This window comes from Larus michahellis, chromosome 2 (assembly GCF_964199755.1).
Source record: "Larus michahellis chromosome 2, bLarMic1.1, whole genome shotgun sequence".
In the NCBI taxonomy this organism is placed as follows: Eukaryota; Metazoa; Chordata; class Aves; order Charadriiformes; family Laridae; genus Larus; species Larus michahellis.
Genome location: NC_133897.1, coordinates 170,275,109 through 170,302,959, shown reverse-complemented (window position 1 = coordinate 170,302,959; position 27,851 = coordinate 170,275,109). Strand labels below are relative to the sequence as shown.

Below are 27,851 nucleotides of genomic sequence, written 5' to 3'. Positions count from 1 at the left end.
CCTCTGTCTCTACCTTCTGTCCCGCAAGATGCTCTAACACAACGGCATGAACCTACAGACTGATCTGGGCTGTTTTAAAGCTGCTTGGTACCAAACTACTGCAGGACAGTTACATGAGAGAAAACACTTCTGAGCTTGAAATTTCCAGCAGCCTTATTCCTTCCATTATAAGTCCCTTCTTTCCTTGTCTTCGCATGGAAAGATGTGCTAACAAATGAAGGCCCCTTCCTCCCCACAATCACTTAATTGGAGTTACATTGTCGAGGAAGTTACTACTTGGCCAAGACAGCATTTTAAACGCCTAATTAAAGTCCCAACTCAGCTGCAAAGGAGTCCTAAAAACGGGTCTTCCTTTAACAGCAGGTCCATTTCCTTTTCTATGGCCTTTCAGCTGCTTCTTTCAGCTCACCCCCTAAAGCAACACTACATTATACAAAAGGAAACAAAACAATAACAGAACAGAACCAATAGGCTTAGAACATGGTAAATATGAAAGCTGAGCAGGCACTGCTAAACAAGACCATAACCATAGATAAGGGCAAAAAGTTGTTTACAATGTTTTTTCCTCCTGTAAACCTTCAAAAAGGTGCCTCCCATATTTGATTCGTTATTAGATACAAAGAAAAGATATCTGTACCTAAGAAACATTTGGTTTTTAAACACTGTTTCCAGCTAATGCACATAGGTGTATGTGTCTGTGTGTATTTTTCTTTCCTGGACAGAGCTCAAGTATTGAATTTTCTATTTTTAATTGTTTCCTTCTGAAAATGGAATTGTTTTGTCTGCTGAAAACATTCCCTAAGCATAACATAAAAAGACTCTTACTTTATTTCTTTAAGCATCTTGGCAATTTAATAATTTTATTTGAAACGTACTGTGATAAGGTTGCCTGATACCACTTGACTTTATTGGGCAAATTGTGCCATAGGAGTTCTAACGCCGAACACATTTCCACTCACTAACCACGAAGAGTATGGCCTATGATGCTTATAGCCATCATAAACAAGTTACTTCCTCATTCCCCTTTGACAGTCAGTGATTATATGGAATTAAATAGTATTTCTATGATCATTTTTTGGTCTTGAAGGTCCCCAGGATTTTGGGCATGAATTTTCCCATCTTCTTGTCTTTGGCATCTGTGTCGTATTCCTCTTCGCTTTGACTTGTATGTTCATCCTTTTTGCAGAAGACCTCAAATCTACTGTAGACTCGCTTCTCCTTCCGCATATTCTCCATTTTTTTCAGAAGGGTATCTCTATCCTCTGATGGTTGCCGCTGAAGATTTCGTTTCTGGCTCCCAAAACTCTCTGACCTGTGGATGTTACAGCTTTTCTCCTTCTCACCTTTCCTTTCCAAGCTTGTAGTTGACTTAGAAAGATCAGGATTACTAGTGGATGGCAGTTGTTTGGCCAGTTCAGCTCTGTTCTTCTGACTGTTTGCAGAGATTTGTTCCAAAATCACCTTGGTATCATCACGGAGGTTGCTGCTGTACAGGATGTTAGCTGTGGATGAAGGAAATCTCCCCTGTGTCGGCTGGCTGCTTTTGGGAGGAAGCGGTGTTGCAAATTTATGGCTTTTTTCTTCCTCCATCATTTCCTGACAGTCCCCTATAGACGATCGTTTGAGAACCACAGCCTGCTTGTCAGATTTTCCACTCTCAGAAGTGGGTTCCTCCTCCAATTTCTTTTCACCTTTTGGGTTCAAAAGCTGCTTCAGCCGTAGTGACCCTTTTCTTAAAAATTCCATTGGATTTTGTTCTTGTTTTGAACAATCTTCCTCAGATTTATTGAGAGAGCTGTCAGATCCTTGACTTCTAGATAAGTTTTCAAGAACTGATGTGGTACTTGCCCTAATCTGTGGTTTCTTCATTTCTGTATTGACTAATTTTTGAGTGTCGTCTTTGAATGTCACTCTTTCCTTCTTCTCTGGAAGAGTCAATTTCTGAGTGTCTCCTACAAATATAAGACTCTCCTTCTCCGGAAGAGCAGGTTTATTCTCTACAGGGTAAAACCGAGATGATAATTTGTCCACCTTAGTGCTAATATGTGCTAGGGGATCTTTACTCAATGTGTCAACAAGCTGGGGGGTTGATGAGGCCATTCCAAATGGTCTGTCGGCCTCTCCATGCATTTTGTAAGTACTGCAGGAGTCTTTGGCGTCCAGTACCCTACTCTCCAGAATCTTATATTGCACAGACTTGGTACATTTCTTCTCTGTGTTCTGTGACTCTTCCTGTAGATAACTGGAAACAGCTTTGGTATGAGTGACTCTCTCTGTGTCTTTGCCCACAGCTTTGTACTTCTCTAAAAGTTCTGCCACTTTAGATGAGGCAGCTGTCTTGATAGTTTCATTGTCTTTTGTCAACTCACTGGACATTTGTTCTTTTTGGATCATCTGAACCTTTTCTATTGTGGTGTTAGGCTGATCTAACTTGGCAGCACTGAAAATCAGAGAGGACCTGAGTCTTGAGCTCCTCTGGATCAAAGGATTTATTCTGGACCTAAAGGCATCTTGTTTCATTATAGGGGTTTCTTCACCTACTCTGTCAGGATCTGTAAATTCTTTGGCACTTTCAATTCCCAGTGGCTTGCTATTAAAAGACATAGGGGATTTGAATGCTGGGATGAGATCAGTGGGGTGCTTTGTGAGGGTGTCCCCAAGAACATCATTATATGCCTCTGATTCCATAGGCATTGGAAGACCTTCTTCTGGTTCGGACTGGTATGCACTAAGGTATGAAGAAATCCTCCAGTTACGTAAACCTGTTCTATTTTCCTGTGTATTCTTGTCTTCATCTTGGTCCTCATCTTTGTCTTGTAAGAATAGGCGTTGTTCCAGGCTTTGTTTCTGTGTAGGAGAAGTCTGGCAAATAAATTTCTGTCCTATATTCTGCCTTCTTAACATCATTCCCATTGGGCCGTTGCCTGCAGGATTCAGCTGATCAGAGCCATGTCTCACTTCCCTGGAAGAATTTGAAGGTACGTAATCCAGCCTTAAGGGGAAACCCTCCTGTGGAAAACTGGATTCAAGTTCAGGGTATCTGGGTCCCTCTCCGTAGTCTTCCAGTTCATTGAATCCTGGCCTACCACCTCGGATTCTGTCAAAGAGTCCCTGTGGTCTGCCAGAAAGATGGGGATGTTCAAACTGGTACTGGTAGAACTGATCCTTCTGAAAATGACTAGATTGGATTTTAAATTCATCCATATTGTTCATGAACATCTGCCTGGCATACTGTTTAGAAGAAGCAAAATTTTCAAATGTTCCTTCTGCAAAACTGTGTCTCTTAAAAGCGTCCAACTCCAACTGCTTGGAACGGAGAAAACCCCTGACAGGATCCATCTGAGAATTCTCCATTTCCACCTTTTTATACATTCGCATGGCCGAACCCTCCACAGTATGGCGCAACATGTCATCCCGCCTGAAATTTGACAGGAAGTATCTGTCTGGATCGACTCTGTCCATAAAGGAGGGAAAAAGACTGTCATCCCTCTGGAACATCAGGGGTGCTTTTTTTGGAAAGAAAGGCATGTTACTGCCAAAGGGAGTCATGGCAAATGTGTTTTCTGCCTTTGCCAAGACGTTGGCTGGAGGAACAAGGGGTTCTGACTGTGCAAACAGAATTCGGAATTCTTCGTCAAAGCTGGCCACCAGCTCTCCCTGAAAGATGTGTGCAATGCTTCTGTGAATCTTCTCAAAAGACCACATAAAACTACAAAGAGAAACAGAAGTAATGATTAGCGTATTAGCATCAAGTAACTCAATTGTACTTTACATTAAACCATTTGCTTGCCTGAAGAAAATTCTCCTGATACTATTTACTCCTCAAGCAGCCATTCATTACACACTATTGTTCCCAAGCCTCATAGTTATGAATTGATTTGGCTTCACATCTTTGCAGAGGACTTTACAAGGCAATAAATTACTTCTGTTCTAAAATAAACCCGTCAGTAGTAACAACAGCAAGAGAGCGAGCTGATGCTAATCCTCACATGAAGTAGATGGTCCTGCAACTTTGGGTTGTAATTGTTTTTTATAACTAAAACGTTGTACCCATCTTTCAAAAGAGCAAAAGGATTAACTAGGGAACTAGAGCAGTCAGCCTTACCTCAGTGTGAGGGAAAATTGTGGAGCAAATCTTCCTGGAAGCCATTTCCAGGCACAGGAATAACAGAAAGACAACTGGGATCAGACAGCAGGGATTTACCAAGGGCAAACCACGCCTGGCTTGCCCAGGGACTCTGTGGAGCTTCCCTCCTTAGAGATATTCGAAAACTATGTGGACAAAGGTGCTGGGCAACTGGCTCTAGGTGGCCTTGCTTGAGCAGAGGGAGGTTGGACCAGATGACTGCCAGAAGTACCTTCCAGCCTCAACTGTTCTGTGATTCTGTGCAGGAAGGAGGAAGACGTTCAGCATTATGGTGTTTGTCTTCCCAAATCAAGCTCTGCTTTCCTGGAAATGGCTAGATACCTGCCTGCCGATGGGAAGCAGTGAATGGCTTCCTTATAGAATCATAGAATCATAGGGTTGGAAGGGACCTCTGGAGATCATCCAGTCCAACCCCCTGCCAGAGCAGGGGCACCCAGAGCAGATGGCACAGGAACGCGTCCAGGTGGGTTTGGGATGTCTCCAGAGACGGAGACTCCCCCACCTCTCTGGGCAGCCTGTGCCAGGGCTCTGCCACCCTCAAAGGAAAGAAGTTCCTCTTCATGTTTAGGTGGAACTTCCCATGGTCAAGTTTGTGCCTGTTACCTCTTGTCCTGCCCCTGGACAGGATGGGCTTTGCTTGTGTGTGCAGGTTTGCTTTAATTATTGCACTGTCTTTATCTCAACCCACAAGTTTTCTCACGTTTGCCCTTCTGATTCTCTCTCACATTGTGCTGGGCGTAGTGAGCGAACATCTATGTGGGGCTTAGCTGCCTGCTGGGGTTAACCCACGCCACCTTATAGTTACTGTATCCTTTTTGCAGATCGTTTACACTCTTGATGTGATGGAAGCTTGGCTTGGTGTCAGGGCTTGAAGGCTTGTTTAATTGGTGTTTCTACCTCAGTTGCAAAATGGTGTATTTTTCCTTAAAATTGCTGCTCAGTATCCTTCAGTGAGAAAAACTCTTGTCGCTGATGTTCATTTGGAAGTGCCGAAGCACTGCTTCAGCAATTAACCAGCTGCTTTCTCACTGAAAGTGGGACATGTAACATTGCAGAGCTTCTCACCTGTAGTTGCCACTCAGCACCACCATGCAGTCCACCAAGAGGAATTTCTCTTTCACGTGGCCTTTGAAGGACATCCCTGTGCGGCAGTAGTATGTTGGGCCAGAAACTGTCCTCACCCTCAGGAACTGCAAACCAGACAAGGCACTGACTCAGTTGGAAGCTGTTACTTCCCTCCCCGCTGTCCCTCCTTCTTCCCCTTGCTCTTTTAACTTCCATCCTGCCACCATTTTTATACTTCAGCTCTAGTGATTCTGTCTCCACACACGTTGGAGAGATAAGCCCCTTCAGCCCTGTATTGTTGTGCCAGCTCTCCTCGCTTTCCTCGTACTCATCTTTCATTAGGCTCTGGCCCATTTTCCCCTTTCTTGGGTTTTCACTGTCGTAACAGCCCTCTGTGTCCCAAGACATATCTCCCTCAGAATGCGAAGTAGGGGCAGGGCAGGTCTTTGGTTTGCTCACCTCCACATAGTTAAGATTGACTCTGCATTTAGCAGCCGTGTCAAGGAAAAGCTGAGAGTTCATTTCATCCAGCAAGATGTACACGGGCACTCTGCGAGCAGCAGCATCCAACACCTCAAACAGCAGGTCCACATCAGTGAAAATGTCCATCACTATGGCCACCACCTAGGAAACGAATGCAAGAAAGACATCAGCCATCTGTGCCTGCTTATGCCCTGAGTGATCACATTGGCCGGCACCTCACACTCCGAAGCTGCGCTGCTGCGCTGTCTCCATTTCAACTTCCTTTTTAAACAGGAACCTCCCCATTTAAATATTCCTTTAAACATTGTGGGCCCCAGAACTGGAAACAGAAATGCTTTTTACGGTGGACATTCTGTATGAGGGTGAGAGGTGAGGGAAAAACCTCACTGCCACTGAGTGTTCCCTTACTCATTAATCCAAGGATAGCAGGTACTTTTTTGGTCATGTAACCACCCTGGAAGGTTGTATTGAGCTGCGTCGCTCACCCAGAATCACAGAAACTTCAGAGTTGGAAGGGAACTCTAGAGATCATCTAGTCCAACTCCCCTGCTAAAGCAGGATTGCCTAGAGCACGTTACTCAGGACTGCATCCAGGTGAGTCTTAAAAATCTCCAGAGAAGGGGACTCCACAACCTCCCTGGGCAGCCTGTAACCCCCTCAAACACCCATCCCATTTTTAGATAACTTCCTGGCCAAAGCTCAATCAGCCACTATACAGCTGCATCTATATGCTGATAATACAGGAAGTAGCTTCAGAGCTTTATCTCCCTGTCCTTCCCAACTCTTTATCAGTGAGTATAAACACCTGATGGAAGGGTGTAAGAAAGATGGAGACAAATTCTTCTCAGTGGTACCCAGTGAAAGGACAAGACACAAATTAAAATACAGGAAATTGCAGTTAAACAGAAGGAAAACATCTTTTACTGTAAGGGTGACTGAACACTGGGACAGGTTGCCCAGAAAAGTTGTGGAGTCTCCATCTGTGGAGATATGCAAAGACATGTCCTAAGTAACCTCCTCTAATCGACCCTGCTTTGAGCTGGGGGGCTGAATTAGACCGTCTCCAGAGGTCCTTTTCCACCTCAACTGTTCTGTGATTCTGTGAACTCTTGGTATATTTCAGCATGGCCTTATACAGTTTTTCATGAGACCAAAGGCTAGCTTTGATGCAGTAAACGGTAGTTCTAGAATCATCCTTCCCCTCTGTCGGGTCCTAGGAGCAAAGTTAAGGGAATTGGCAGAGGACCAGATGCATTCTGATTCATCTTTCACACACACATAATTTTATCTCTGCTCTAGCTGGGCTCTTCACTGTCTCACCTGTTGAGCTGCTCGAATCATTCTGCGAGCTTCCTCCTTAATGCTGGGATTGTCTGGGGGTGGTGGTTGCACAAGGGTTGTCACCTCTGTTCCCCTGAACCCAAAGACCATTGGCCAGCCCAGGTCAAGCTCAGGAACAGCGAGGTCCGAGTTCATGGGCCAGTAAGTCCCAGAGGATCCATCCATGTCATTGTCACCTGTGGTGTCTGTGCTGCCTTCCTGATTGGCGTACTGGGGTTTCTGGAGATTCTGTATGATGTGATCCACCTCTGAGTTGCAAAGAAAATCAGGGGCTGCCTCCTCTGACAAGAAGCGTTGGTAACTTTCTTTGCCCTCTTCAGTAAGCACATCCAGAGCTAAGCGGTAATACTCCTTGTAATGGGGGGGAAGATAGTTAGGGTCAAGGGGATTGTCCCCCTGCGACGAGCTTTGCGATCGACGAGCCATGAGGGGAGGGAGAGCTGTAAGACAGGAATAACCAACAATGAGAGCAGTTTCACTCCAGTGACATATCCACCCTCGTAAATGGCAATGGTTGGGGGTTCACAATGGCAAAATCAAAAGGGAAGGAATTCAAAGCACAAGAGTAACGTTGGAGAAAGTTCATTCTGAATGGATAGGCAGCCTTAAATTAGGCGAAGGCATTAATCAGTTACAGCATTACTTTGACACAGTTAAATGTTTTGGGGCAAAATAAGGAACAAATTAAATTGGGCAGCATCCAATTACACACACACACACACACCCCCCGCCAAAGAACAATGCTGCTGGTTATTATCTGGACTCCATTAAAACTCATTTCCAAATGTTACAAAAATTATTTACTGTGTGTAATATGGCACTAAACCAAAAAGCTTATGCATGTATACAAATGCAGCCTCTGAATCCTTATAAATTGAGTGTTAAAAACACCTCAGCATATGAATAGAAGTAGGGTTTATGTGCAATGCAGGCAAGTATGAGGGTGTCCTGCTGTTGTAACATGGTCAGAAGTCAGACGAGTCTTCATGACACCCATGAAAAAATAAAAAACAAGGGACATGATTCCTTCTTCAATCTCTTGATGTTGGGAAAAATCTGAGATGAAGGGGCTCATATTCAATATTTGACAGTTGTCTGTAGGGAATCTATTATTTGAGACTAAAGACAAATTTGATTTTAAGAAAGAAGAAGAAGGAAGAAAACCTTATTGTGACACAAATACAACTCAATAAACAATACCCTACTGATCTGCAAAGAACTCCAAAGCACTTTGGCTTCTGAGCCTCAATTAATGTCAGTGCTCAAACATACTTTTCATGGGGCCCCAGCACTGATGTGCCAACTGAGGCAAAAAAAATCAAAAAAAAGCACAAGGCTGACCTTGACCACTCATGCAAAGTTACATTAACGGGAAGTGTGAGTACAGAGGGTAAAAGTGGCCGCCGTTGTCATTGCCATCCAACACTTCTGCTCCCAAAATGGAAGGGATTGCCATGGATGTGGGAGTAAGAAAAAGACTTCTGGCCCATGTTATCACTCTCGTTAATCGCTGTGAGTATAAAGATAGAATAGTTTCAAGATAAAGCCCGAGTGGACTTTCTTACGTGACTACCTGCGTAGCGCAGCTCAGTACTGTGTTACTCCCACCTCAAGTGCCCACAAGTTACTCCTGCTTCAAACTATAACTCCTGGTAGAGCTGCATGATACAACAGGAAAAAATACGGTCTTAATATTGAAGTAGGGTTTGATATATTAAAGCTGTAAACTAATTGAATTAGGAGATTAATTTAGGAGACTGGGTGCCTTAAGGCTGTACAAAGAGCAGATGCAACAGTTGTAGTACTAAATGTCAGAACTTAACTCCTATTTTTTAAGAAGGAATGCTTTAGGACAATATAACCTTGTAGTTGAAGCTTATCTCAGGGGTCCAGGGTTACTGAGGAATGCAGAGACTAGTCAAAGCTAACACTTTTGATGCGCCAGGAAGAATAGAGAAGTAGAGCAGAGGCCTGCAATTCACCCAGAAGTCACAACGATGAAGAGGAGCGGAGGAAGTAAATGACCACCAGATGTCCCTGAAGACCACTGAGAGACTCTAGTGCGCATGCGGGAGTGGGCAGTAACCTGTAATAATGAGTTAATGAATAGGTAATAATTTCTTGGAAAACTAGTGAATATGCACACATAGTATGTATTTAAACCGTACACCTAAATCAGTCGGCGCGCACATTGGGTGGAGCAATCCCCTGTGTGCCCAGCGCTGCAATAAAGAATACCTGCAATAGTCACCAAGGCTATTGAGTCTTAACTTGGGCATTTCACGGCATCAATATAAGGGTAGCAACTGAATCTAACAGGTCCCTGTGCGAAGTATTCCAACGGATAATCGTCTTTACAGTCTACACATGTATCCTTATTTGTAGTTGTAACTGTCTAGATTTATCTTCCCATTCTAATTCTCATTCTATCCTTCTTCTCTTAAATAAAAAGCAGTCCGCTATATACCTCCATTTTGGTGTGCCCAAGTCACCTACGTACCTGCTGTTAACTATTTCAGTGGTGTCTTTAGCCTTTCATTTTAAGGCAATGCTCCCAGAGTTCCATTCATTCTTGAGACCATTCATGAGAGCAACATATTTCAGATATAACTCTAAAGGGGCTGAACGGTCACGCAGACAGCAAACCACTCATAATGCTAGCTTGCTCAGAACAGTAATAATCAAGAAAATACAAAATTAAGATTGTTTCACCACTTTATATTTATCAATATTATATTCCTTCTTCCATTTTGATTGTCCAGTCAGCATCATAAGGTTCTTCTGCTTTTTCTTCCTTTTTTGTTTTTGTAGTTGGCTATTTCAATACTCTTATGAATCAAGAAGACAGACCTTTAAAGGAAGTGTTGGCTAATGCTAAGCATTATTAGGTAAGGAACAGAGAAAATAACACCACTAACAGATTCAGAGGGAACTCACAACCTGACCGTGTTGTGAATATGAAAGTCTTATTCCTCACATCTTGAAAAAGGCTATTATAAATCCGAACTATGACTCTTTAGCCCAGAGAAGATATCTACAAAATATGTCCAGGGACCAGCTGTCCATTTTCTCCTCCAGTACAAGAACTAAAAGGGCATAAAACTAAACTAGCAGGCAGTGGGTTCAAATTGAACACTTTTTCTCAATCCTCTGCCAAACTCCTTCCCACAGGATGTTTTAGGATGGTTAGAGAAAGTGTGTACGAAAGGACAGGCACGAAGTCCTTTGTCAGAACGCTCCCACGGCCCCACAGTCGGTGGTGGAAAGGCCGGTCAGGAGACATGGCGGGAGGCTATGCGGGGAGTTTTTGCAAGAAGAGGAGTCGCTTGAGTTCCCTAAGGATTTGTGGTAGCCAATATATTCATGAATAAGCAGGAAAAACAGTACCAGTGAAGAAATGAATCTGATGCAAAAGCAAAGCGAGCCTCGTGGTTTGCTCTCAACCACAGGGGGAACGAAGGCGGGGCCGGCGGGTGCCGGGGCGGCCGGGCCCGAGGGGGACGGTCCGGCCGCGCTGTGAGGGACCCCCGGCGCCGGCCCGTCTCCCCTCGCACGGGGGAGGCGCTGCCGGCCCCGCCGGGCTCGGAGGAGCTGCTTCGGAGCAGCGTCGGGCCCAGCGGCCGCGGGCTCGGGCGGCTCCGCCGGCACCCGGACCGCCACTTCGGGCGCTGGCGCCGCTCGGCCCGGACCGTTCCCCGGCTCGGGCCCTGCTGGGGAGCCCGTGGTGCCGGTGCAGGTGACAGGGGGACGGCGGGGCCCGCGCCGCCCGCGGAGGGACGAGTGCCGGGGCGGCGCCGAGGCAGGGCGGGCCCCGCCGTCCCCCTGTCACCTGCAGCGGGTCCCCGGGGCCGCAGCGAGCACCCGGAGCGGATCGCACCGAGCACGGAGAGGGCTCCGGGTGACTAACGAGGCGGCAAAACCTGCAGCGTCACCCTCTCTGGCGCGCAAGGCGAGCACGAAGGAGGGAGATGCTGCGCCTTGTCCCAGGCAGCTCCTCCTCCTTAGAAGTTCCTGCTGAGACAGCACCGTCAACCCCGCTTGGAAAGGACCTGCAGCCTGCTGAGCCTGGCATTCCTGGGTTTGCCCAGGCAAGGCTCTAGTCATTAAGCCTCCTCACTTCCTTCAGGTGGTTTTAATTTCTTCCAAATAGACGCACAAATCTGAGAACTGTGAAATAAACCCCAGAAATTATGTTTCTGCCACCATAAGCCTAAGTAACTCATGACCTGCAAGGACCTAAGGACAAGTCCCTAACAAGTGGGCACAATAAATTTAAGGGCAGCTAGAATGAGCGTGTTTGACCATTACACTGTTCCCAAGGAAATGCATGAAAACTGTAAAAAAAGTATCTGTTTCCCCCAAGAAGACCCTGGATTACTCTAAACCTAAGTGTGAGGAAATTCTAGAGTTTGCTCACTTATAAAGTATAGAATCTTCATGGTTGGAAAGGACCTTTGAGATCATCAAGTCCAACCACAAATATAGCTTTCGTGTACTTTGATTCCCAGGAATAGATCCTCATTTTTGTTTCAGAAATGAAATTCAGGAAGAAGCTGCAGTTTTCATGCTTTTGCCTGGGTTGTGTGACGACTCGTTTGCAGCAGCAGCTGTAGCTGTGTCGGCAGCCTCCTGTGCACGCACAGCTGAGCTCCACGGCGTCACACAGCTCAGTGTCCCCAGGTCGGGCCAGGGTGACAGCACCAGGGCTGCACAGAACGTCTGTGTGTGTGCGAGGAGGCGAACACGCTTGGGACGCTGGTCACAGCTGCAGGGCTGCACAGGTGGGCAAGAGCAGCAACTGCAACCGCGCACCCCACACACTTGCTGTGTATGCGCTGGAGTGTATTCCTCATAGAATCCTCAACAGATCAATTCCGGTTTGAAGCTTCCATGACAACTAAACAGGACTTTAATTTAAAAACTATCTTAAATATTCTGCAGCTCTTAAGAGAAAACTAACTTACTGAATAGGATTCCACAGAGTGAAAGCGCTTGACAGTTCTTGGGAATGCACTGGAAAAGATATGGTCCCGTTTGCACTTGTGATGCTGGGACAAGTGTCTGCACCTTATCTTTGTGCAAGATGGGAAGCTGATGGTCGACTGATACAGATTTAGAGTCTAGGGAATAAACAGTTTGACGAGTGACTGGTTGTGTCTACATCTATAAGGAAAGATTACCACTGCCTCTGGATCCAGCTGAGAGCTGAAGAGGCTGAAGTTTCTGCATACAAGGAGAAAAAACTTGAGCAAATCAAGATCCCTGTATCTGTTACTTCAAGCGCGCAGGCAGCTGATCTGGCCAAAAAGGACACTACATGGGCAGGGGTTTGTTGATGGAAGCAGAGAGGGGTGCTACAATGTTCACTTTCATTCCACATGGCAGTTTTCCTTAAAGCTGCTCATCTACGGTTGCTTTCTACTTAGGAGCCATTAGCATTTATACAGCTAGAAAAAAAATCAAGTAATGGGTAAGGTGATGTAATGTGTTTTCTGTGTTTTCTTCATGCTGCAGAATTTAATATCTTTATCAATGACATGGACAGTGGGACTGAGTGCTCCAGCAATGAAGTTTTTCTGGATTTTAATAAGGCCTTTGATGCTGGCCCTTACAGCATCCACAGCAGCCATCCAGACAAGTTGTCCAGCTGTGGGATGAGCAGGTACAAGGTGCGCTGGGTGAAGAACTGGCTGGACAGCTGGGCTCAAAGGGTCGTAGTGATGGGGCTACATCTGGCTGGTGGCTAGCCACCGGCGGTGTTCCTCAGCGCTCATTTCTAGGGCCAGTTCTGTTCAACAGTCTTATCAACAATCTGGATTCAGCTGAATGCACCATTAGCAAGTTCGCTGATGATACTAAACTGGGAGGTGCTGTGGACTCTCTCGAGGGACATGAGGCCTTGCCGAGGGATCTAGATAGATCGTAGCACTGGGCAATCATCAATGGCATGAAATTTAACAAAAACAAAAGCCAGATTCTGCCCCTGGAATGGAGTAATGCCGGACACAAGTATAAACTGGGAGAGGAGCGTCTGGAGATCAGGCCTGCAGAAAGGGACCCAGGGGTGCTGGTGGGCACAGCTCAGCAGGAGCCAGCAGTGTCCCCTGGCACCGAGAGGGCAAACCACGTCCCAGGGGACATCAAACACGGCACAACCAGAGAGGGGATCGTCCCGCTGTGCTCAGCGCTGGTGCGGCCTCACCTGGAGCTCTGTGTGCAGCTCTGGGACCCACCATTTGAGGATGTGAAGGTCCTCGAACGGGTCCAGAGGAGGGAACCAAGATGGTGAAGGGCTGGAAGGCATGTCCTCTGAGGAGCGGCTGAGGACTCTGGGTTTGTCTCGTTTGGAGAGGAGGGGGCTGAGGGGCCACCTCCTGGCTCCCTGCGGCTTCCTGAGGAGGGACGTGGGGAGGGAGGCGCTGAGCTCTGCTCCCTGGGATCCAGGGACAGGACGCCTGGGAATGGCTCAAAGCTGCGCCAGGGGAGGGTCAGACTGGACACGAGGAAGCATTTCTTTACCAAGAGGGTGGTCAGACCCTGGAACAGGCTTCTGGAGAGGTGGTTGATGCCCGAGCCTGGCAGTGTTTAAGAGGCATTTGGACAATGCCTTTAGTGACACGCTTTAACTTTTGGTCAGCCCTGAAGGCAGTTGGACTAGATGATCATTGTAGGTCCCTTCCAACTGAACTATTCATTCTATTCTAGTCTAGTCTAGTCTAGTCTAGTCTAGTCTAGTCTATTCTAAGGGGGTTTATAAGAAAGATGGAGGGAGACGTTTTACCAAGGCCTGGAGTGACAGGACAAGGGGCAACAGTTTTAAACTGAAAGAAGGTGGGTTTAGATTGAACTTTAAGGAAGAAAATCTTTATGATGAGGGTAGTAATACACTGGCGCAGGTTGCCCAGCGAAGTTGTGGATGGCCCATCCCTGGAGGTGTTCAAGGTCAGTTTGGATGGGCTCTGAGCAACCTGGTCTAGTGAAAGATGTCCCTACCCAGGGCGGGGGGATTGGACTAGACGATCTTTGAAGGTGCCTTCCAACACAAACCATTCTATGATTCTATTAATTGGCTGGAATGCTTTAGTTCCCTGATTTGCAACACGAACAATACTAGGTTGATGAATTCTCAGCTTGCATGAATAATTCTGTTCTATATATCTATATAAAATTGATATGTGTATTTGCATTACACAATTTCTAAGCCTGAAAAAGTATGGGGAATTTCTGTGAAGAAATATCTCAGGAACACTTAGCATTGGCATCATCCCAATAATCTCCCTCTAGCTTCTCATGTGCTGCTATCTACAATGAAGATATTCCATGCTTTGCATGACAAGAGATGCACCAATTGATTGATGCTCTTTCAGTAGTCTTTCAAACTACTTCCCTGTCAATTTAAGGAAAAGGGGAGCAGTTAACTGGAATGTCAAATGTTATTATCTTTCGTCGCTATGGTAAGCGTGAGCTGATCTCAGGTCAATGAATAAATAAAACCTTACAAAAGTGATCTATGTAGCTCCTGGGCAGAAACTCTGCGAGAAATGCTAATTCATGATGAGGAATCAGAGTCACCTGAGCTTTTGGATTCCATGCACTTGCAGTCTTTGCAAGTACACTCCTGCTAGTATCCATCTTACAGAATTCACCTAGGTGCTGCATTTTGTTAACGTTAGGTGGTTTTGTGTTTTTCTTTGCTAAATTACAGCTCCTGGGAATAGCTATCTGCAACTGGCAGAACTCTGAGATGCTGGTTCACATTTGATGTTGTTAAGCTGCCAACTGTGAGCCTGTGTCTCTAGTTCTAGGTCAAATAATCCACTATTTGATAAGTAATTCCCCTACAAATTAGATTAAAATGATAACATACCACTTATGGCTAATATTTGTTTGCCATAGTGAGATTTCCACAATATAATTGTTTTTTAAGCTGCTGTCTCTCTACATCTATGCTAACTAGTTTTGATCCATTCAAAATGTGGCAATTACTACAGTGTGATGCTGGATTTTGAGGAGTATCAATTCACATGCCTTAGAGAAGATGAGATATGTTACTAAACAGGCAGTGCTGCCTTGCTATTGTTTGACTCTAGAACTGTGTATTCGCTTTATTTTGTAGGGCATTCAGGATGTATAATGCCAGGAAGGGCAGCTGAGTACATGTACTTTCTCATATTCTCTCTTAAACCTTTAGCAGTTGTCATGTAAGAGGCCTGGAAGAGCAAAATGAAGGAAATATTTGACAGAAGTAGCGAAATTTGGGCAAGAGCTCTGTGAAATGCATAGCCCATGTGGGCCCTTACTTCCTCAGAACTGATTGTCAAAGGCTTTTATTACAGTTAGACAGCAATTCTTTGCTTTTATGCCTTGGTTCCTTTAACAGGAATTCACTGAACACCTTGTCACATTTCCTCAATCCAGAGCGACAGAAGATTAAGGCAGACATTATTTATAAGCATTCTTGCATGACAGCTGTATTTTCCTAGATTATGGTGGCATCTGAAACAAAAAAGGAACGCTGAGGAGGGGTTGCCTTCTTGATTGAACTTCACCTGCAAATCTATTTTCTGCAGCTTCATTCACCCCAGAAAAAGACAGACGTGTTTTTGGAAATCTGAACCACTATAACCGTCAAAGAAACTAAGTCACAAACTGAAAATAAACCAAATGCGTATGGAAGCCTGTTACTACTGGTTAATAGAGACTTTTACTTATTCATGTGCTTGTTCATTTTATTTAATTAGGAATTTAATTTTCTTTTAATTGCTAGTCACAGTTTACAATTTTTTTGTGACACAAGCCATGTGCAAGCTAGTGAAAAATGAAGATGCTAAAAAGAATAATGTGTGGCACCACCACATTGCCCTTGAAGGTCTTTATAAAGGGTAATAAGATACTCTGTAGTCCAGTTATAGTTCAGGAACTGAACTGTATATGGATACGGTTACAGGAGAAGAAGAGATCACAGAAATCCAGCATCTGCAATTGTGAACGGCTATGTGACACACGATCAGTGCAAAAGGAACCACTGAACATCCCTCCTTCCATCTACATGGCAAGTACTGAAAAAAGTAAGATCCTAAAGACCCCTAGTACAAAAGCCCCAGAAACACAAGACCTACCATGTACCGCTGGAAGGGAACCGGAATGCTCAAACACACCACCAACGTCCTTCACACCTTCAGCAGCTGTAACTTTACCAGGAAAAGCATCCCAGGAAGAGTACTGCCCCTGCATTGTACAAGAAAGCAAAGGACTCCTGTTATAGCCTGCCAATATAACCTGGGAAAAAATTCCAGCAATTGTTTTAAACTTGATTTTATGAGCAGAACACACCAATAGGGGACCTGAGAAGTTCTTTAAGACCACTAAGCATATTGGCATATGCCACTACTTATCCTGCTGTCCAGTCCCTGTTGTTTTAGGAAAAGATCTAGTTAGGTTGATGGTTGGGCTAGATGATCCGAAAGGTCCCTTCCAACCTAGGTGATTCTCTTACTCTAAGATGAAAGAAAAATTCCAGAAGCCAAATTAAGTAGCAAGGGAGAAAATTGTAACTTCTTCCCAGCGCTTAGCCCTTAAGCTTTGGGTAAATTAAAGTGCAAACTCTAACTAGGGGAGCAATTCAGGTGTCTCCACATAGGTGTTTAATGTCACTTGGGATGCCCTAAGGTATCTTACCTGGCCTCCAGCTGCTGGTCAAGAAGGGTGTGAGTTTCTCGTAGGGCTTGTGCCACATCTGCTCTGTTTTAGAGTCCCTAAGGCACCTAAAATGACACTAAACACCCAAGTTTAGGGACCAGGATTGCTCCTCATGGGTCAGCCTGATTAACTAAATGCAGGTGTATAACATGCCTACCTGCAAGCTAATTGCCTTGTGCTACCCTTTATAGATGATGGAGAATAAGTGAATAAAATCAAAGGAGTATGGAATAAGATTCATCTTCTAATATAGATGGTTACATTCAGCCAAGGTGTCTCTTAATCTTTCTCCTAGAGACAAATCAGTCTTCTAAAGCTGCAGTGCTCAGTCTTCAATTTTTTAACTCCAAGATTACCTTTATCCTGTCATAGAATCCATTCTAGCAAGATCCAGCTTGAAACTTTCAATACCTTATACCAGAACCTGCCTAGGAGATGGGTGGTTCCAGAATTTCAGTCTTTAAGTGGCTAATAGAGTAAAGAAATTGGAGCAGGTTTTTTACTTTTTCAGTTATACTTTCAAACATAATTTCTACAGTCTTGCCCAACTTCAGGTATCTTCATTGCAGAACACCTCCATGAATGTCTGCTGTCCATACCAACATATGGAGTATGCACCTGGAGTACTGTGTCCAGTTCTGGGCTCCCCGGTTCAAGAAGGACAGGGAACTGCTGGAGAGGGGACAGCAAAAGGCTACGAAGATGATTAGGGGGCTCGAACACCTCTCTTATGAAGAAAGACTGAGGGATTTGGGTCTCTTCAGTCTGGAAAAAAGACGACTGAGGGGGGATCTTATCAATGCTGATAAATACTGAAAGGGTGGGTGTCAGGAGGATGATGCCAGGCTCTTTTCCGTGGTGCCCAGTGACAGGACAAGAGGTAACGGGCACAAACTTGACCATGGGAAGTTCCATCTCAACATGAGAAGGAACTTCTTTCCTTTGAGGGTGGCAGAGCCCTGGCACAGGCTGCCCAGAGAGGTGTGGGAGTCTCCGTCTCTGGAGACATCCCAAACCTGCCTGGACGCATCCAACCTGCTCTGGGTGCCCCTGCTCTGGCAGGGGGTTGGACTGGATGATCTCCAGAGGTCCCTTCCAACCCTATGGTTCTATGGTTCTATATTACCAACCACCAAAATCTAGGCACTACAGTGAAGTGAGTAATCGCCCCCACTAAAGTAGACACCCACTTCAAGGCTGATGAGTCCTGCCATTACTGTACAACATTTTGTGAGCCATCAAATTGTACTAATAGTTCTTTTGTACTCTTTTCCAGGTCCATTTTTAAATGCAGCCAGCACAGCTGAAAACAATATTCCAATGGTTCTCTTACCAATGCTGCATTTGAGAAAAAACTGCCTCCCTACTCCCGCTTGTACATCTGTGGATATTGCCATGGGATCGCACTTCAGCTCGCTGGCTACTCTGATACCCGTTAGTTTTTGCAATGGTTGTTGGGATACAGTCTCCTTTTTGTAAGTATGAAATGTGTTCTTGGTTAATACATATAATAACTGTGATGCATCAGTTTATCAAGCGATCCAATGTACTCTGTCTACCTGCCCTATCTTCTATTTTTATTGACTTTCCCAATAATCAAGTACCTAAAAGCTTTATCACAAATGTTTTTTCTTCATTGATCAAAATATCAGAGATGAAACATAACACTGAGCTTTGTGAAAGTCTGTTAAAAACAAACCTACCCAATGATGACTAATTTTTGAAACAAGACTTCTTAATAATTTCAAGTGCCTATTTTCATTTTGAACTGTCTGTTGTCTAGTGTATATCACAACTGCTTTTTAAAAGATTAGGGGTACATGAAGGGGGACTACAAAATCATCTGATGTAATATTGCAAACCACTAACTTAGCATTGAATACCGCAAGCCAGTGAATATCTGGCTTGCATATTGCAACTCAGCATTTCACTGTCCCATTCTGCCTGTAGCTGCGGTCAACTGGGTCAACGGAAGATGAAAAACCATAAATATGTTTATGCAGTTGTGCAATGGGGACGATTACTGCCTGAGTTCTTCAGAGAAGTCCTACAATATGAGAGTTGATTATCATTGCTATTTTAATACACAGGTGGAAGAGCAGTAGCCCTGGTTAGCTCGCAGCACACAGTCCCGCTCTACAGAGGGCCTGACTGATAGAGAAAAGCAGAGCGGAGTAGAGTAGAAAAGTGCAGATACAAAGGGCAAAAAAGAGCCAAACTGTCAGCCTGAACACCCTAGTCACTCGTACACACAGGCAACAGCATCTCTCCCAGTAACTATATTTAAATATATATATATTAGAAAGATTATTTAAAAAAACCCCACAAACTAATAGCTGTGAGTCAATCATTTTCTTAGCAAGCTATTTCAGCATTCATTTACATTTATTCAGGGAAAATGCATTTTATTTCACAAAGTAATCTTAACCTCCAGATTTTAACTGCATTATAATGCCTCTATTTGCAAAGTTGAAAAATTACTTAATACCACATCTTTCGTCTGTTCAGGTACACTATAAATCACTTCTCAGCTTTCTCCACGACAAACTGAACAGACTTTCTATTGGTAGGACTTGTCTTATGTCCCTGGACAATGTTTGTGGCTTTCCCTTAAGAAGTCTCTGAACTTTCTCTGGTAATTTAATTCATCTGCACATCACTGAATCTTCAATTCTATAATTGCAACCTTCATTCTGGATTTCTGTATATTGTTTTATATCTGACTGTATTAAAATACATTTAATCAGATTGTAGTGTTGTAATTTTTACTGTTATTTACTGTTATTTAGTAAGTATTATATTTATAAACATGATATTTACCATCTCCTCAAACTCTATGTTATCCTTGAACTTTACTAGACTATTTACTGATGATGTAAACATTTATTGAACTCCTGAGCAGCACTGGAGAAAATGCTGGCAAGTCTGATAAAAATGAACATTATTAATACCTTCTCTTTAATGATTGATACTAATAAATTACTATTTCATTAACTACCTAATGCAATGTAGGATTTTATTCACATTACAGAAAGCATTTGTTTATATGATTTGGAGAAGTTGAGGCTTATTATAATAAATATACTTACACCTTCACCAACCAAAACTGTATATTTACTTGAATACCAGAGGGCATACAATGAGATCAGGTTTTTTCCTTTGTATAAATTACCTTGCACTGGCAGCACATGGTTTCATTTGCATTATCCTGGCCTTTCAGCTCACTTGGTTAGTTTTTTTCCAAATTTCTCTGCAATTATCTCTGGATTTAATAATTTCAGTGTTTATTACCACTTACATTCAGTAGACTTTGTGGGAGATATTATTAATGGTCTTTTGAAAGTAATGCACTTTTATTCCCTGAAATGATTTTAGCATATTTATCCAGCTAACAACTGTCCATTATGGTATGGACTTGTGATCAAATTACTGCCAAGTAAGTTTGCACGAACATAAGGACCCACAGTACCCGCCATGAACATTCATCATCATGAATGCAAGGCAATTACCTCTTCCACAAAAGTGAAGCGTAGTACCTTGCGTTTACCGCGGGGTATTGCACACTGCAGGCACATGCACACAGACAGCTGCTATGAAATCGTTTCTCTGTGATGACACACTCAGTGTACAGCGTTTTTGTGTGCACCCACATCCTTAATCTGAAACTGTATTCAAAACAACGTATTTCAATCAATTTTCTCTGTGTAAATTACTGAGAAGGCTTTTCCTCACATAAATCCTGATGATTTAAACCTCCAGAAAGATTATAGTTTTTCACAATCCCATTCCACGCAGTATACTGTACTTTGTACTCTGGTGTATTGCCTTCTTTAATTCTAAACATTTGTAATGTAAAAACCCCTCTGAACATCTTTGCATTTCACCTGCCATTTACTCATATCAGTTCCTGTATTTTCTTTCTGTTTTCTCTAAATAAAGAGCGCCCAAATTTTCAGTCTCTCCAGGCTTCGTTCTCACGTCTGAACCCTCTCTTTACCCTATGTTTCTGGGAGAACAGAACACAAAATCAGCTCTACTGGATTGGATCAAAGGTCCATCGAGCCTAGAAGCCCGTCTCCAACAGGGACTAAGAGCAGATGATGTGGAAAACATACAGGGATAGGCCAAGCATTTATCATACTTCAGCAGCTTCGCTAAGCCAATTTTAGCTACCCGAGGCTCAAGAACCTCCTGACCTAGATACGCTTTAATAACTATAGAGAGCCTCAAAGGATTTTGCTACCATAAACTCACACAGTTTCCCTAAACCCGTATAAAATTTCGGCATCTACAACAGCCAGAGGCAAGGAGTACAGCTCGGGAGTACGGTCAAGAAGAGTTGTCTTCTCTTTTGAATCTGCTGCTTGTACTGTGGGTTTTTTTGCTTTGGCTGAGAAAATCAACATCTATTGACCTTGCCACACCACTCTGATGTTATACATCTGTCAACTCTCCTGTCAATCATCACCTTTCTAGATGGAGAACCCTAACTTACTCAACTGTTTCCTATACGGAAACCGTTCTATGACTCTTATGATCCTCTAAGTCTGTTCTCTTCTCTGTATTTGTTTCACACTACCGTATTCTTTTCTGCGATGGTAGGACTGGAGCTGCAAAGTGGAAGCAAAATATGGCTTTATATACAGCATTTACATTCTGTTCCTTTCCTAATATGCCATTTGCTTTTTGACCACTAAGGAGCAATGACCATCCTGCTGATTTATAGGACAGGATTACTATTTTTGTGGGTTTTTTTTCTTTTAGTCCTGCTGTTGCTGAACTGCCCCAGTGACAACCAATTGATTTTCCTGAATCCCAATAGGCTACAGCCAAACAGCCCTGCTGGTTTGGTTGAATATACAGTTACAGTAAAAAACTCTTATCAGAATCAGAAACCCATTGTACTAGATGAAGCACCAGAAATTATTAAATTGGTTCTTCTTTAAGAAAGCCTCTTAGTCTAGGCTCGATTAGACAGGATAAACAGATGAAAGAGAAATATGAGCCGAGAGGTACAAAGGAACAACTGGGAGATGTGAAAATTTAGCATTGTACATAAAACATTGTGGAATGAAGTGGTCTGTAGGCCCTGTACCACAGATAGCTTCTACAGGGACAAATGAAAAACAAATTTTTGATGGAGTTTCTTAATATAAGGAGAAATCTGGGTCACAAAGCCTAAAGGACAGGCAAAGTAACTGGCATCAGACAGATAAAGTCTGTTAAAGAACCATGTGCTTGGTCCATGTGCTCCACCACGAAGAGCACACAGACCAAGAGGAAACGTTTGTGAATTTATTTTCACAGGGATTCCAGACTAGCTTTCATTTACCGTTTGACAAGTCACCACACTGGCTCCCATTTTCTCCATACAAGCCCTGCAGTACTTTGCATTTAATGTTCCTCTGATTTTACAGTCACTCGGAATTAGTATTTCATGAAGTCAGGGAAAAAAGCACTGATCCACAGTGTCTTCTCTCCACATGTTGTAGGAGGCTGTTAGCCTTATTTGGCATTTCATGCAGTTTCTGGTCATAGATTTAGAAGTATAACAAACACAGGCAGGTACAGAGAAGGGTATAGAAAGAAACAAGTATTCATTCAGTACACTAGCTCTTTAGAACTTCCTTTTTAGCATGTTAATATGGGATAGTTGTTGGGTTTTTTTCAGGAGGAAGGTGAAGGAGAAAAAGAAGGTAGGCTTTGTAGCTGTTTATGAGTAACTCCTCCCATGCTTAGGGGCAGTGGATAAAGGAGAGCACGAAGGAGCTTGTTGGAAACTTAACAAGTGGGAGATGAAGGCTGATATAATGGGCTGATGAGAGGCGGGATTCAATCTCTCGGCAGCAAAGGTCTCCTCCACCCGTCTGCTTGCGCTTTCCCAAAGATGCTGGGTTGGTTGCTACAGTGCCAACACACCTCTGCACAGGGAGCATTCATGCAATCACTCCTCTCCTCAGCCAAAAAAACATTAGCGGGGGAGAAGACAAGAAGAGAAAGGAGCGTGCACCTATCCCTGTGCAATTATCAAGAGCTTTTTTTGAGGAGGGAGACTCCAATGGAAATTTCCCTTTGGCTTGACCTGAGGACTGCTTCTGTTCACACTGGTGTAATTGAGAGAGACTTCACTAGCTTTGACATTTACCACAAGCATCCAGGTCTTGTGATCTGCAAAAGCTATCAGACCCTCTTAATACTGGAAAGAGTAAGTGGTGAAGTGGTCAGAGTCTACAACTATCTGTGCACAGAAAAAAGTTCTAACCATAAGGAAATGTTTAACGTAGGCCGAGCCGGGAAAACTAAGTGACAGATGAAGCTAGATGTAAAAATTCTGCCTTTACCTCAAGATTAACCAAGAACAGAAACTGGAAAAATTTATAGACCTGTTGGCTTGTGCATCATTTGCTGCCTGTCCATATTATGTCCCATTTCAATGGACTTCAACTCTTTTTTTCTAAAAGAGTAGCATGAAATTCTATTTTCAGCTATGCCAAGTGGATGATCACCACAGAGACCTACAGGTTAAAAAAATATATAAAAGGACCTGCATTCTTTTCTTGATTCTTTGTGACAGGCGTGAATCAAGAGCGATGGACTGCATTTACCCAGCCTAAGCAAAAGGAAACCAGCTCAATGTTTCCTTTCTCTCTCATCTGCTGCTCCTGCTGATGTCTCAGCACCTCAGGCTGGCTCTATCTTCCTTCCCAACGCTGACTCCGGTGCTTGTTGTTACGTGTTTTGCCTGCACAGCAAGTTCCCAGGCTGCCTCACTCGGGTGATCGCTTCCCTGGCCAGACCTGCTTCTCTGCTTCAAGACACTCCCAAAGCCGAGGCCGTCCCAGGTCTGTGCAGCAGTGGAGGAACTGCCTGCGAGGAAGCACAGCTGGCTCTCGGGCTGGAAAGGGCTAGCAAGCCTGATCTCTGCTTTTGCGCAAGTATAAGCAAAATTCACTGGGCCTAAACACCTTGTCTTTTCTTTGCCCTGGGTACCAGCAAGAAGGGAAAGGCAATGCAGACAGAAGAATCTACTTTAGCCTGCTGGACTCCACAGCCAGCCACAAAACCCCTCTGTGCTATTAATGTTTGAAGGACTTCAAGAAATTAATCAAAGAGATTTTCAGAGTGAAAGAAGCAGCAGATGGTACATCCAAGAGAAAAATGTAAAGCAGCTGTTTCCAAACAGCAGTCCAGCAGGTGGGAGTGCGTGGGCCACAGCTGGTCCATGCACCATACTCAATGACATCGCTTACATCTCTCATGCTGGGCTGCGAAAAATTTTCAGGTTTCCAAAATGTCTAGAACGCCTGAAGTTTAGAAATCAATTATTTAAAAAAAATTATTTTGCCTGATAAAATAGAAAAGATGATATGAAAACAGGCTGCTAATAATCTGGAGGGGTCAGCTTTAGGAGAGAATAATAATGCCTAACGTAAAACTACTTCAGCAGACATTGTGACAGTAAGACACGAAAAATGCTCGTTTGCTCTCAAGAAAATGTACTAGGTAAATGATATGGGAAATTAAGGTGTGGATTTTTTTAATTCTGCATTGTGTGATGGAGGGACAGCTAGCACTTTCTAATCCTGCCGCTACTCCTACATGTGCTAGCATTCTGTACTGAGGGTTGGACTTCTGCTGAGAAATGATCTCTCAGTTTAAGGCCTCTCACTTTCCAGTCTCACAGTGATGTGCCTGTAGCACTTTTCATTTCCAAGTGCACCCCAGAATTTCCTGGTTTAGCCACAGCATATTGCCATGGAAATTTTACAAGTGCTACAGCGAAGGATGCTGGATAACTTACTATTAACTGCTCTTCTCACCAAGCAAGGCTCAGGTATGTTCCCCGGAACAGCACGGTGAAAAGTGGGTAACAATCTGAATTAGACCCTTTCTCAGCCACAAGTCTGTCTGCTAAGTCCCCATAGGAATTATTTTTCCTCTTTTGATTTTCATTTCCTTATTTTCTGCTGAAGCCTCTCTGTGTTCTCATTCTCAATGCTCTCTCCATTTTAGGCTGTGGGCTCAAAGCCCGGGTTACTGTTAAAATTTCGGTTTGGGAGATGAAAATACGGAATTTGTTATTCCTGTTACAATGTCATGTATACAACCCTCAGGTCTTTTCTCTTGGTGATCTGACCAGCCTCTACTGTTCACCCTACGTTAAAGCATCTGAATGAATGTGATCCCATTCTTTACCCTAGATGGTCTTATATCATTTTAAGTCAGTCATCATTTTAAAAAAAAAGTTATGTCTGCCTGCTGTAGTCTAGGAGTTTCACTTCACCTGAAGCCATGGTCGTCAGATGAGAAATTGCTTCAATTAATTTAATCAATTCACTCACCGAGCTTCCAGAGATTACAACATTATCTTCCATATTACATACATTTGTCAGCTGATGCTATGAACTGGCAAAATAAACTCTTCTGTGTCTACAGTGAGTGGTGAATGTACTGAATGCTACAATCAAGTGGGAGCCTGGTCAGCACCTCAGAACACCTACTGGGCTCCCACTCACCTCTGCTTATTAGTCAGCACAAGGGATCCCACAAAATATTCTTTGCTGGAGAATGAGGAAATTAGCCACCATTCAGAATGTACAGGGGATCTTTGTAAAGGCCAGAGGAAGGGAAGAGTAGCAGAAAAATTACATGTCGTAATTCTTCTTGTGAAGTGGTTATTGAGACAGCATGTCAGCACGTCAATCTTAACTGTCCTATGCAACAAAAGGTATGGAGTGGCATGTGTAAATCCAACCAGCAGAGAGGCACTAGGGCAAAACCTGATGTTTCAGCTACTGAAAATTGAAACGTGATCCTGTGTGCAAAAGGGGCCTCTTACAGAGAGCAGATTACCCTAAGAGATAGAATCATAGAATCATCTACATTGGAAAAGACCATTAAGATCATCAAGGCCAACCGTTAACACTGCCAAGTCCACCACTAAAACATGTCCCTCAGCACCATGCCTATGACAGCAACGCTCGTGCCAACCTTACTCTCTTTCAATCAGTCCCTTTCCTTGGATTTTTATTTACTAGGTAGCAGGTGTAAGTAAGTCTAAAACAGAGGGCTTCAAGAAAAGCTCCAGCAGTGTAAGGTATCATTTGGAGAAGCAGAACTGCATGCTGCCCTTGACTTCTATTTCCCCCACACCCAGATTTTAGACATGAACTCATGAAACTCTCTTCCTCATTAGGGATACAAAAATCCAGCGAAATGGGGCCTGATAAGCAGTCCAAAAGTGTTCCATTTAACCATAAAATACAAAGAAGTGCAATCCTGCAAGGTTTGGAGGTGAATTTCCATTGCTTGGAAAGTTGTGAGTGCAAAATTACGTATAGAACACAGATGCCTCTGTCCTCAGCCACGACACTGCTCTGGCACAATCATACCATACTGTGCTATGTGACATTTTCACTTTTTCCTTTGACTTGCAATTTTCCCTACAACCACACAAGAAGCATTTTATTTTTTCTTCCTCAGAATACTACTATTTCCACTGCCAGCTGACAGCAAATACAACTCTGAAGCCCGTCAGATACATGGGAGTTAGGCTAAAATGAAAAAAACTTTCTCTCCCCAAACCGCAGCCCTTCTGTAGCCTTGTAACAGGGTGAAGGTGTGCTATGATTTTTCTGTCTGCCTGCCTCTTCCTCCAATGAAAACACATGCTACTGTAGGCTGTGCAAAGGGATCCTGCGCCACCAGTGTTCTGCACTGCTGTATTTGCCACTGCTCTGTTTTGGGGCTAGTTTGCTGTCTAGAGGTGTTATTCATGCATGTTTGGTCTCTATCACAGCTGAGATCATTGCAACTTTCATGAATTGGATGTTTTCAGCAGAAGGAGGACGCTATAGGCACTTCTGTCCCTTTACAAGTGCCTCCTCCCCCTCTAACTGTTTTAGAAGATAGAGAACCTCGGTCCTCAGGCCAGACAAAAGCCATAATTGACCTCCATTGACCTTAGTCAATTTAGAGTGACAAGAACACAAGACTTTCCCCTTCTGTTCTGCTCACACACAAAACCCGAGGTCTGTCAGACAGGCCTATGTCTGTGGAAAGAACCAGCGAGTATATGCACGTGTGCCTGTGCACGCATGTGTCCACATGCATCCATCTGTGCTTTTGCATGTACGCGCATGAATGTCTGTGTTGCTGCTTGCCGGCCATGTCGGCAGACAGCTACACACCCATGCATGTGGATCGAGGTCAAAGCAAGTAAAGGTGCAGTGGGCCCCAGGAGCTCTTTCTTGTTTCTCAACCTACTGCAGACCTTGGCCTTCCCAGCACTACCACCAGTGAAGTCCTCTTTGTCCTGATCTCTTGACCACACATCCCTACAGCGTTTCCTATCCAAGAAGGCGGCCCGCTCCAGTTCTGTCGTGGGAAGCTGAGTCAGGCTGAGAGATCTCTTCACAAAGACAGGGACAAGTTTGGAAATACCCACTCCCTGGGGCTTTCTCAAAGGAGATGGGACGCAAGTTCGGTGAAGCGTTCACCAAGCAGTTTTGATCAGGCTACCTGCAGACCGACAGGTCTCTTCCCGCACCAGCCACAAGGCCTGCTGTCTGTGCTGGGGTGCTCTCCCTCCCCCCTCACCTCTCCCGTCTCCTCGGAGGACTCCCCTTTCTCCCGTGAGAGCTGTCATGGCGTGGCTGGGAGCTCCTGCTGCTGGAGCCTTTCCGCATGTAAGCAGCCACCTCCTGCCCACAGAAGTCCCTGCCCCAGATCTGGAGCGCCCAGCTAGGCGCAGAGGAGCTGGACAGGACCTCCCCAGCCCTCGCTCGCCACCTCACCCGGCCATCCCAGTACCCCAGGAGGTGCCGGCTCCTCTCCTACCTTCCCAGGTGAGCCAGGACAGGTGGTGGGTCGTGCTCTCCGGCTCTCCGCTCCCCTGGACGTGCCTGCAGCCTGATTCACCAGCACCTCCGAGCCAGCGAGAATCAAGCTCCACCCAGGGCACAGGGTGAGTAAGAGCGAGAGAAAGGCAAACTCCGGAGAGTTATTCCCTCCCCAGGATTGCAGGGGAGCCAGAGATAAGGGCTGCACATTCCTGAGCCGCAGGCGGCCTCTCCCTTCCGTCTGCCCCGAGCCTGTCAGACCAGCTTGGGCCTGG

General features: G+C 44.4%; 1 protein-coding gene across 1 annotated transcript; it reads right to left on the bottom strand.

Moving 5' to 3' along the window:
• Positions 1-418: 418 nt before the first annotated feature.
• On the bottom strand, positions 419-27,647 carry FAM83H (family with sequence similarity 83 member H). Its single transcript, XM_074578171.1, has 6 exons — positions 27,575-27,647; positions 16,156-16,264; positions 7,016-7,476; positions 5,672-5,836; positions 5,213-5,337; positions 419-3,709 (listed from the first exon to the last, which is right to left on the bottom strand). The coding sequence occupies exons 3-6, from the start codon at positions 7,460-7,462 to the stop codon at positions 1,069-1,071; spliced, it is 3,378 nt and encodes a 1,125-aa protein (XP_074434272.1). The 5' UTR covers positions 7,463-7,476; positions 16,156-16,264; positions 27,575-27,647; the 3' UTR covers positions 419-1,068.
• Positions 27,648-27,851: the final 204 nt, after the last annotated feature.